Source organism: Toxorhynchites rutilus, chromosome 3 (genome assembly GCF_029784135.1).
Source record: "Toxorhynchites rutilus septentrionalis strain SRP chromosome 3, ASM2978413v1, whole genome shotgun sequence".
Classification (NCBI taxonomy): Eukaryota; Metazoa; Arthropoda; class Insecta; order Diptera; family Culicidae; genus Toxorhynchites; species Toxorhynchites rutilus.
The window spans coordinates 298,180,854-298,193,333 of NC_073746.1; the positions used below are offsets into that span (position 1 = coordinate 298,180,854).

A 12,480-nucleotide genomic window follows, 5' to 3' on the forward strand; every position below is an offset into this window, starting at 1 on the left:
GGACTACGTCTAACAGAACTATATGGGGGGTAAAATGAAAATTTTAACAATGAACATGCACGAAGTAATGAAAGATCCCGAACGCTTACAACTCTCCCATTTCTTAATGGATTGCAAACAAACTGATTTTTGTTTGAGGGGATTGCAAAGTAAACTGATTTTTGTTTGAGGGGGGATCGCTTGTGTGGATTCAGGAATGTTTTGGGACTTATTGTCCCCAACTTTCTGATCGATAGTTCAATTTTCACGAATTCATGCATTGTTTTCGGATTAAAAGTGGCATCACAGGACAACACATTGCAAACCGTATGGGAGGAAGAAATTTTCCAATAGTGAGAGCTGTGATCATCGGTTAAAACTGAAGGTGAAAACCCGTTCCATCACGATTGCTATAGTTGCCGTCTACAATCGATTCTGGATTTTCTGTTGTCTTTCTGCGAAAGGTCCAAAATCCATTTTTTTGGAGTATAGATTGTTAGGAGTATAGCTAATTGGCTTTAAGTTGATATATTGATCATCCGAATCGGTCTAGTAGGTCAAAAGTTATGATTTAAAAAAACATAATGTATTTTTGAACTTTATCTCTGAAAATCTGAAAAAAATTGCGTCTGGTATGTGTCAAGCAAAAATGCCTCAATCTTCTTTATGCATAAAAGAAGGATTTTCCCACGTACGTGTGAAATATCATCACGGGAGAACGACTGATCAGATCTACGCCAACCATATATCTTGCGAGTTCATCTTCACCCAGATTACAATGATAGATTACTCTGGAAAATGTTTGAGATGATTAGAAAAATTCGAAAAAATTGACTATACATATCTTTATATATAAAAGAAGGACTTTCCCTCGTACGTGTAAAATATCATCACGGGAGAACGGCTGATCAGATCTGCGTCATCCGTATATTTTGCGAGTTTATCTTCACCCAAATTACAATCATAGATTACTTTGGAAAATATTTGAGATGATTAGGGAAAAATGACTATGCATATATTCATGTGTAAAAAAGAATATTTAAAATAAAAAAGGAAAATTCGGAAATAAGAGGTACTCATATGTATGTTTCGCAGTGAAAATCATCATTTGGATTTACAGACCTGAACGATTACATACAAACTTGAAATCTATTCGTTATTTTTCTGGTACAGTTGAATTTCACTCGTTGGGCTATCTTTAGTTGGGCTTCGATTTAGTTGGGCTCCCGTTCGTTGGGCTATAGCCCAACTAAATCGAAGACAAACGTCAATTCTGACAACGTAAAATTTTTTTCGAGGGGCTCGTGGATGGTGTTTTTAGGTTTAAAATAAATTTTAAATGAATCATTTAAATAAATAAAATCGAATATTATTCAACAAAAACAATATTTATTTTAAACGTTTCAAACAAAATTAAACAAACCACGTAAATTCATTTTCAACAAAATGGTAGAGTTCTTCAACATGCTCGTTTTAGCCATTCAACTTCAGTGATTTTCGAACGTAGCGCGTTCAAACGGCATACTTCTGCAACATCATGCTTCATATAGCGAACTAGGCAATCAATTGACTCGATTGCATCGCCAAAATCAGGATCTCCGGTACTAGTAATGGAAGTATCAAACGAATTACTTCCATCTTCTGTGTCTACCAACCATTCTTCTTGCATTTCAGGTTGATCATTCTTGAGAACTGATGACAAAATCTCGTCATCAGAGAACGCTTCACTGGTTACCCAATCTGGATTATGATCAGCATCATACACCTGATCTTTGATCCACAGATCAATATCTTGCTCAGATGTTTTTGTTCCTGCCAAACTGTCAATCCTGGACACAAGCGCTTTGAAGTCATCATCGGCCGCTTTCGAGTCTACATTAACAGCATCCTCCGGCAAACCATCGATCAATTTCTTCCACGAATTACGTATAGTTTTGTCAGATATCTCCTCCCAAGAGGTTGCCAACCACGAAATACACTGTTGAAGATTAATCTTCTTCAATCGTTCTTCGAAACTAAAGAGGAAAGTACATAAATAAAACCTCAAATAGAATTTGAATTTAAATTTTGAAAAAGCACAGACGAAAAACTATCGTGCGCATAGTTTTGTGTTTATATTTGGAATTAATTACAAAAAATTAATGTTTAATATTTGGAAATTTACCTTAAGTGTTCGTTTTCCAGAATTAATGCGAGCATCAGTTTTCTTTTATACTTTCGCTTGATTGCATTGATGACCGCTTGGTCCATCGGCTGGCATTCAGCAGTTACATTTGGTGGGAAGTAGATCACTTGAATCAGTCCATCGTCACTCTGTAGAGATTCGTCAACGTCATAATGACTGGTGCAATTATCAAGAACCAGCAATGCCTTTGGCTCCAATCCTCTCTCGGCCGAAAATTTTCGAACAGCGGGGACAAACTCTTCGTGGAACCATTGACGGAACAACAGTCTGGTCATCCAAGCCTTTTTGGAATGATTATATGAAACGGGAAGTTCTTCGATGTTGATTCCTCGTGGTTTTGCAGCAGTGCAAATGAAATACAACGGAAGCTTTAGGGAACCATCTATGTTGGAGCAAGGCAGAAACGTATACCTTGTCTTGTTTTGCTTCCGTCCGCTTGCCACGGTCTCATCACAGGTAACGACAGAGCGTGTGGCTAGGAGCTTGATGAACAAGGCAGATTCATCTGCATTAAAGACTTGGGATAGTGATAGCTGCATTTCCTGAATCTTCTTCTGTAGAACCTTCTTGAAATTTAGGTACGCTTCAACGTTTACCGATGCCTTTTCTCCTGTTACGGCTTTCACGCGCAATCCAAACCGCTGCTTAAAACGATGCATCCAGCCATCCGAAGCAGAAAAACCGTGCACCGCATAGAGCCCCCGGTCCTGGAACATCTTAAACAGCAGCTCCGCCTTTGCTTTAAGAATATCCACTGTCAACAAAATGTTGGACTGCCGCTGCTGTAAAATCCAGATGTAAAGAGCTTCTTCCAGCAAAGGGAACGTCTGCTCTTTCAATGTTTTTCGATTATTTTCACCATATTCCTTGAACTTGTCCACCGCCTCACGAATTGTTCTTTCTTTTGGATTATTCTCGTGACCGTAGAAGATCCTACGCCGTACTTCTTCCCAAGAAAGTCATGCGTACCACCTCCTGCAAACAAAATTAAACAAACCACGTAAATTCATTTTCAACAAAATGGTAGAGTTCTTCAACATGCTCGTTTTAGCCATTCAACTTCAGTGATTTTCGAACGTAGCGCGTTCAAACGGCATACTTCTGCAACATCATGCTTCATATAGCGAACTAGGCAATCAATTGACTCGATTGCATCGCCAAAATCAGGATCTCCGGTACTAGTAATGGAAGTATCAAACGAATTACTTCCATCTTCTGTGTCTACCAACCATTCTTCTTGCATTTCAGGTTGATCATTCTTGAGAACTGATGACAAAATCTCGTCATCAGAGAACGCTTCACTGGTTACCCAATCTGGATTATGATCAGCATCATACACCTGATCTTTGATCCACAGATCAATATCTTGCTCAGATGTTTTTGTTCCTGCCAAACTGTCAATCCTGGACACAAGCGCTTTGAAGTCATCATCGGCCGCTTTCGAGTCTACATTAACAGCATCCTCCGGCAAACCATCGATCAATTTCTTCCACGAATTACGTATAGTTTTGTCAGATATCTCCTCCCAAGAGGTTGCCAACCACGAAATACACTGTTGAAGATTAATCTTCTTCAATCGTTCTTCGAAACTAAAGAGGAAAGTACATAAATAAAACCTCAAATAGAATTTGAATTTAAATTTTGAAAAAGCACAGACGAAAAACTATCGTGCGCATAGTTTTGTGTTTATATTTGGAATTAATTACAAAAAATTAATGTTTAATATTTGGAAATTTACCTTAAGTGTTCGTTTTCCAGAATTAATGCGAGCATCAGTTTTCTTTTATACTTTCGCTTGATTGCATTGATGACCGCTTGGTCCATCGGCTGGCATTCAGCAGTTACATTTGGTGGGAAGTAGATCACTTGAATCAGTCCATCGTCACTCTGTAGAGATTCGTCAACGTCATAATGACTGGTGCAATTATCAAGAACCAGCAATGCCTTTGGCTCCAATCCTCTCTCGGCCGAAAATTTTCGAACAGCGGGGACAAACTCTTCGTGGAACCATTGACGGAACAACAGTCTGGTCATCCAAGCCTTTTTGGAATGATTATATGAAACGGGAAGTTCTTCGATGTTGATTCCTCGTGGTTTTGCAGCAGTGCAAATGAAATACAACGGAAGCTTTAGGGAACCATCTATGTTGGAGCAAGGCAGAAACGTATACCTTGTCTTGTTTTGCTTCCGTCCGCTTGCCACGGTCTCATCACAGGTAACGACAGAGCGTGTGGCTAGGAGCTTGATGAACAAGGCAGATTCATCTGCATTAAAGACTTGGGATAGTGATAGCTGCATTTCCTGAATCTTCTTCTGTAGAACCTTCTTGAAATTTAGGTACGCTTCAACGTTTACCGATGCCTTTTCTCCTGTTACGGCTTTCACGCGCAATCCAAACCGCTGCTTAAAACGATGCATCCAGCCATCCGAAGCAGAAAAACCGTGCACCGCATAGAGCCCCCGGTCCTGGAACATCTTAAACAGCAGCTCCGCCTTTGCTTTAAGAATATCCACTGTCAACAAAATGTTGGACTGCCGCTGCTGTAAAATCCAGATGTAAAGAGCTTCTTCCAGCAAAGGGAACGTCTGCTCTTTCAATGTTTTTCGATTATTTTCACCATATTCCTTGAACTTGTCCACCGCCTCACGAATTGTTCTTTCTTTTGGATTATTCTCGTGACCGTAGAAGATCCTACGCCGTACTTCTTCCCAAGAAAGTCATGCGTACCACCTCCTGCTTCAAAATCTTCAATTATGCGAACCTTCTCCACCAGCGTCAGGAAATTGCTCCTCCGTTTCCGGTTAACGTTCGTACTGGATCCTTGTAAACCATCCATTTTGAGCCTGGCGATCGAAATGTACGTATATTAAATCTACGCTAATTTTAATATCAAACTTCATTAAGAACTTACCAATTAATCCAACCTAGAACGAAACTCAACCACGAATGAAATAAACGTCAGTGGTGTGAAAACTTTTCTGCGTTTCCCATAACAACAAACAATCGGTGTGACCCTCGATCGATTTTCGACTTTGACAGTTAAGCCCAACGAGTGAAAGTCTTTCACAAATTGGGCTAAGAGCTTAGTGCAACGAGTGAAATTCGACTGTAACCAAAAATATTCTCCAGAAATAAATTATATGGCAGAACAACGTTTGCCGGGTCAGCTAGTAATTCTATAAAATGCTTTAAAACATACCGTTTTCTTCATAAGCACACTTAACAGACTTGTGTGTTTACTATTATAATATTGGTTTCACGGAACATGTACCGATTCACCACTCAAACACTAAGTTTCTAGCGAGTAAATAATAAATCGACGCTCGTCGCCATAAAATGGGCACACATATTTAAGGATAATTTAAAACACTACAATAATTATTATAATTGTCTAATAGTCAATAAGCTAGAGAGTGGCCGTCTTACCGCGCCTGAACTTCAATGTCCATTTCAAAAAATAAATTTCATGTATCTTTTGACATTATGACATCATAATATTTTTTTTTACTATCAATGTGTACTGAATTATCGTATATTGTAGCACATTTTTTCGAATGAATCGAATATTGGTAAATAACCCAACGATTAATGCATAATTTATGAAATGAAAAAAATAGACATCGCTATTCAAGGCGAATGAGTTGCTGGTACAGAGATGCCAGGATTGAAGACATGTCTTCATTTTGAAGACATTTGACTTACTGTGAAGATATTTGATGTCATGAAGACATTATGAAATTTTGTGAAGACATTTCAGTATGGTATGGCTTTTGTCTCAGTGCTTCAAACTTTTCCAAGCAGACAATCTACAGGGTGGGCCATTTAAAGTGGAAGCATCTGGCAACCCCATAACTTTTGACAGAGATGTCAGATTAACAAATGTCATACCGCGTTGGAAGCGTCATTTCAGTACAATTTTAACCATGGAACAATACACACCTAAACAACGCGCTGAAATTGTTCAGCTGTACATTCAAAATAACTTCTCAATTGTGTTAACTAAACGTGCGTGGAAAAATAAAAATAAAGTTAAAACATCGCCTGGAGACAACACTATACGTCGATTATATGCCAAATTTATATCGTCTGGTAGTGTTGGTAATGCCAGTCATCTGTCCAGACAACGACCAAGACGTTTCGACAAAAATATTGATGCCGTTCGAGCCAGTGTTGCAGAGACTCCATCGACATCAGGTCGCCATCGTTCGCAAGAGTTAGGCTTCTTTTTATTGCCATTTGTTCGTGAAATTGAATTGGACAATTACTGGTTCCAACAGGACGGCGCTACATGCCATACAGCGGCTGCCACGGCCAAATTATTGCGCGAAATGTTCCCCGGAAGATTAATATCGAAAAACGGCGATTATGACTGGTCACCGAGATCACCTGATTTGACGCCTCCTGACTTTTTTTATGGGGATATTTAAAATCCAAGGTATACACTGGTAAACCAAGTACCCTGGCTGCGCTGAAAGACAATATCCGACAAGAAATTGCTGCCATATCGGCCGAAACATTGGGCAAAGTGATGGAAAATGCCGAAAAAAGGGCACATTTTGCAGTCAAGGCCAGAGGCGGTCATTTACGAGATATCATAATCAAAAAGTAGTTAGAACAAATCTCCTTGGACCAAAATAAATTAATTTCAAAAAAAAAAATTTTAAATTCCACTTCTTTACTTTGCTATTGCAAAAACAAATCCTTCCACTTTAAATGGCCCACCCTGTACAAGCATATAGAATGAAAATAACAACATAGCGTTTATTACTGCAAATTCTGGAGAACCTCAAGCGGTCTGAATACATATAGTCTCTAGAAAACATTAGCTCATTTGTCCTCCAGAATTTGAATGATTATGACATTGTACTTCTATTATTTTGGGCCTATACTATACAATAGATAGATCTAGATCTTCAAAATGTTCACTTCGCAAATCGAAGGTTCCGATTACATATCGTTTCAATAGTTAGTTTTATGAATATACTTTGAGTTACAATCAAATCTTCAAAGCTGAAACAAACAAATTGAGTTATCACAGTTCTGTTTTTGTGGAAGAACTGGGGCTATATTCACTCAATCAACGGTTTATCAAGCCAATTATAATTTCTAGACTCACAAAATTTAGTTCTCAGTTGCGCAATATATTCTTTGTTCACATCTATTGAAATAAACCTCAAAACCTCAAGGTAAGTTTAATAAAATGCGCTAAATAACAATACCAATTAGAATGAACATCGAATAAGCTATCAAACTCTGCACAAAAGCATGTTAGGGGATGTCCACATACCACGTGGACAACTTAAGGGTGGGAAGGGGTTTCAAGAATCCACGCTTGTCCACGGTGAGGAGGGAGGGAGCTTAGATAAAGTTCACGTGGACACGTTAAATCAAGGCCTGTACTCGAAAATAAACGCACCAGACAAAAGAGTTCGCCAAAAATTAATTTCAAGTCGGATTTTCTTGAAACTTTCAGGAAATGAACTAATACATATGGGTTATGTTTCGGCATAATTACTTTATTCATTTTTTTTCCATCGGGCCTTTCCCTTAAGACCCCTCATTACATTTTGTGCAATGGTGGAGCCGACCTTTTTGATCACTTTCATTCATTTTTTCTTCAACTCCAACTCGTTCTTAACCCCTTCTCGTACGATTTAGTTTTCAAAAGAGCGGACCAAATGCAAACGTTTTGATGGGTCACGTAATTTAACTACTCTGCTGAGCGTCTTAGCGCCGTGTGATATGCAAGTGCACCACGAGAGAGATTCGATGTTGTACGTGAAAGAGTTAAACACCTTAGACAATTTTCGAACTTTAGCCTTCATTATGAACCAAAATCTTTCCACCGGACAAATCTTTGGTGAATGGGGGAGGGGGAGGTTGGCGATTTTTGGTACAAAACCAATTTTTCTACGAGATTTTGTCACCACATACAAAGTAAAATGTTTTTTTTTTAGATAGAATACTAATTTGGTACAAAAAAGATAGTTTTCATTTATATTTTTAATTTCAAAAATGTGTTCATTCCGCCTGAAAATCAATTATTTTTTTACGCTCCCCTAAACTAGTAAACAAAGCTAAATGCCGTCAACTAGGATGGAATGGATTTTACCATAAAGCTCCAACTTTTGATAGCTCATGTCATAAAAAATTATAGCAAAGTTTGCCGAAAAGCATCTGAAAGCTATACCATGGTGACTTGACTACTGGTGGGCCAGCTTGTCGAAACGGCTGTGACCAACAAGAATGTCTACTGTAATTTGTTTGCAAACACAATTACAATACGCTTGTGCTCAGTTTGCGAACTTTATTCAGCACAGCTTTTTGCGTTCCTTCACGTAGATTTTTTCAAATGAAGCCAACAGAACATTGCTAACATTCCGAGAGAAACAGGTTTTTCAGATGTATGTGGTTTGAATAAATGAGTCTTCTGCCATCCTATTTTGTTCATATACCACTTCCCTCGCTTAGTGACGAAAATACTGCACCTACTATTGTAAACACCTTGCTTGCTTTAACGATCTTCTTTCTTTTTTTGTCTTCTTCCGCTGAAAGACCCATCTCAGTGAATTCTCGCTCAGACATTCCATCATTTCATTAATCTTATTTGCAATAAATCATATCGCATTAATGTTCTGGTTTTTAACAAAATTTATGTCAAAAACAAATGTTATTTTTTTCGAATGATATGATGTTAAAATATGTTCTCATTTGCTTTGTGCGATGGTATACTCATACACTCAAACGCACCCATTATCAGAGTATATAGTTAACAATAATAAACCTCCCACACCCAATATTTCGCCACGTGTACTTACACATGCCCAACACGGATAAGCTATGGCTGGATGTTGTCCCGGTTCAAACTACTACATGCATCCAGTCAAACTGCCATTCTTTTCACTCCACGAGCGATAGGAAAACTCCGTCCACACAAATTGCAATTAATTTTCTCGTCCCTCCGCACACCTTTCGAACGAAACGCTGTCACCGATGCGACTGAGCTTTCGTTGGCTGTGTTGCTACCGCCGACAGCGCACAATTCTCAGCTGTATGACACACAACGGTTATCTGCGCTGCATGAAACAGTATACAGCAGGTTGGAATGTAAACATATGACGTCATTACTATCTAGCTGCATTTATTTCAGCTTAGCTAATAAAAAACACTTTAAAAAAATGATATTGTGCGTAGAACGAAACATCAAACTTCGAATTAGGCGTTTAAAAATGATCATATTACGTTTCGTGTCGCGATTTGCACTAAGAGTTTACCGTGCTTATTGGCGAGATTGATAACAAGACGGAGTCATTCCGGAGTATATCACCTTACATTTTAACTCAGTAAGCTGTAATTTGTTGCATCGTACGCACACATTCGAAGTTGCACACAACGCCAATCGAACCAGTGTGCATCAGTTAATTTTGTCTTTATTTTGATTTTCCTCGCACACCGCTATCGTGGGAGTTTCTTCGCAACGGAGCCGCGCATTTTCACCGATTGTTGCACACAGACTCAATTTAAAATGCCCTGGTGGAAACTCCGAATGAAACGGAACACTTGTTTGGGTTCGATTTGGTACCAGACTATCGAATCATTCAATGCTCAGCTGGTGATGTCGATTTTTGTTGTTGCTTCATTTGCTGTTTAGACTTTAGCCCGCTTGAGGTTCATTATGGAATATCATGTTTAGTAATGTGCATCGGTCAGGGTAAGTCAAGTGTCGTTGCATTTGCATGCCACCAATGTGAATAGCTATAGGCTATAGTGATCTTGGTTTGTCCAATTTGGGGTGTTTTTACGCAACTAGTAAATGCAAATCGATTTTTCTTCATGAAAATCACACATAATCGATACGAGTTTGGGTTTGTTGAAAAGCCCCAAGTCTCTAGTTGCTAATACTACCATAAGGTGTTGAAATTATTCAAATTTTTATGTTTTTTAACGATTTTCCTTAAAGAAGAATTATGATCATGGTTTGACCACCTCTGATCATGGTTTGCCCAAAAAAATGATCATGGTTTGTTCGAGTTCACAATTAGATGTTGCATTTATCATTGCTTGAGTTTACTGTCATCATATTGATTCATTCATAATTTAGGCTTTCTTCAGAATATTGCCTTTTCTTGGGCATTTTAGAAGTGTTCACCTCAACACAATCAACACAGAAAAACCATACTTCTGCTATGCGCGAAGCACACCATAAACAAACATAAACAAACTGCAGCGCGCCAAGCGGTTGCCATAGAAATCATGTGGACAAAACAACATTATTGAATTGGACAACTCTCGCGTAACTTTTAAAAAGGTCCTATGTAACAAATGTAAACAAATCGAGTTAATGGATGCACGCTATTAGTTTTCAATCATTGAATGTATTACAAAAACAATCGTTCACGTATCTATCTTCTTCATCTTTTTGTCGCCGATACAAAAAATATCCAATGTACAGATTCGAATTTTAAGCACCCGGCTGTTACTTCGGACGCCACTTTCCTCCGACGGCCGAAACGTCCGAAGTAACAAAGCAGTCAAAACAACTCGCAGTCGTACTTCGGTCGTTTTGGAATTTGTTTCTTACAGGTGTTGTTATCGATTTCAGTGCAATTCAACGAGTGATAACAATAATAATCAGTCTTTAGAACAAAATGCTGATATTTGGATTGTTGTTTATTAGTTAGTTTCAAATTTTTATAGTGCAACGTAATATGTCCAATGTGCAAACGCGGGCAGTCAAAACGTCCAATGTAACATTTATCGCTCCGAGGCTTCAACCTTAATCTCAAATCACGGAACAATAGTTACGATTGGTTTTACGAAGTTATTCTTGACAGCTAGTGGTGAAAACAGTGATAAAGATTGATAGCTTTTAAGACAATTCGCGAAATAATGTTCGGGTCTTCAACTACGTTTTTCTCGAGTTGGCGAAAATATTACATTGGACCTTTTCAAAAGTTACGCGAGAACTCATGATCAAAATTGAGTTCATCAAAATGCGTTAATTTAATGGTTTAGCTATCTAAATCCGATACAAATGGTGAGCAAGCATGATGTTTACAATATTTATAAGTGTTGTAATCCAGAAAAGGTCTGAATACGTGCCAAATAATCATCTGGTGATCGATTAAAAGTTAGCTCGAATGAGAGGCGCATTGACACAAATAGAAGGTGTATTTTATAATCCTTTAAAACATGTGATTTCGTAGAAATATACTATCAAACTACTATAAATCATGTAAAAGGCAATTTCATTTATATGTTTCGAAACATTCGAAAGCCTTATTTGACACAGGAGCGCTGAATTAGAGCATTCAAAAAAGTGGGCAAACCATGATCATATTGGTGACCGGAATAAATCGCCACAGTAAACAACTGCAACAGAAACAACCGCTTAGAAAAAGTGTAGTAGGCTAGAAATATTTGGCGCGGGAAAAACATCATGTGCCTCACATTTCTATTATAAATTTATTCTCTTGTTCTCGTTTTTCGAAATTTATTCTGAGGACAATGTAATGGGGACGAAGTCCCCATTTGGCGAGGATAAGGAATCGAGGCGGCCCATGCCGCCAAGATGACGCAATCCGAGTCCACCGCCGACCCGCCGTCGGAAGCGGCGGTGTCTCGCACGCAAACCTGGGATCCACTGATTGCCCGGTTAGTTTGAAACATAGGATACGATCCTTTAGCAATGTCCGACCGAGCTCTAGCGAGCGTCGGACGGTATACGTCTGCCCGGGGCGTTACGTTTGCCTGGGGCGATACGTTTGCCCGGTTAATTCTTGTTTTGAAATACAATACCGCGCCACAATATTTATAGCCTACTACACATTTTATAAGCGGTGGTTTCTGTTGCAGTCGTTTTCTGTGGCGATTTATTCCGGGAACCGATCATATTTTCGACTGGACAAACCAAGATCATTTACCCTAATAGCAAAACAATTGAGAGAATCAAAACTAGGTGCTTCCATTATTGAGATTTTGTAGGTTTTGACGTGAGACTACGTCTAACCGGAATACAGTCTATCGCAAAATTGAGTGTACAAATGCTACTTGACGATACTTTCCATTTATTTGGTATAAAATATTTTGAATACATTGATTCTTTTGATGTATATTAATTACTCGCACATTTAACTAGCTTTTCGTGCAATAAAATTCCGCGAAAAGTTTTCTGCTAATTGTTTATTCCTAAAAATTGAAAACAATCTCTATTCTAGCCATCGCTAAATTGAGTGTACACCTTGAATTTCTCCGAACAAATTAATCTTGTAAGTAAATAAGGGACTGTTCACATACCACGTGGACAATTTTAGGG

At 38.5% G+C, this 12,480-nt stretch overlaps 2 protein-coding genes across 2 annotated transcripts in view; both read right to left on the reverse strand.

The window, feature by feature from the left end:
• LOC129774864 (transport and Golgi organization protein 2) overlaps positions 1-9,389 on the reverse strand; it is a 116,765-nt gene extending 107,376 nt beyond the window's left edge. The window contains exon 1 of the mRNA XM_055778895.1: positions 8,984-9,389. The gene's annotated coding sequence lies outside the window, so the exon portion shown is untranslated. The remainder of the gene's footprint in view (positions 1-8,983) is intronic.
• On the reverse strand, positions 1,349-5,169 carry LOC129774326 (uncharacterized). Its single transcript, XM_055778043.1, has 4 exons — positions 3,903-5,169; positions 3,257-3,753; positions 2,144-3,107; positions 1,349-1,994 (listed from the first exon to the last, which is right to left on the reverse strand). Exons 1-4 carry the CDS (start codon positions 4,637-4,639, stop codon positions 1,439-1,441), a joined length of 2,754 nt encoding a protein of 917 aa, XP_055634018.1. The 5' UTR covers positions 4,640-5,169; the 3' UTR covers positions 1,349-1,438.
• Positions 9,390-12,480: the final 3,091 nt, after the last annotated feature.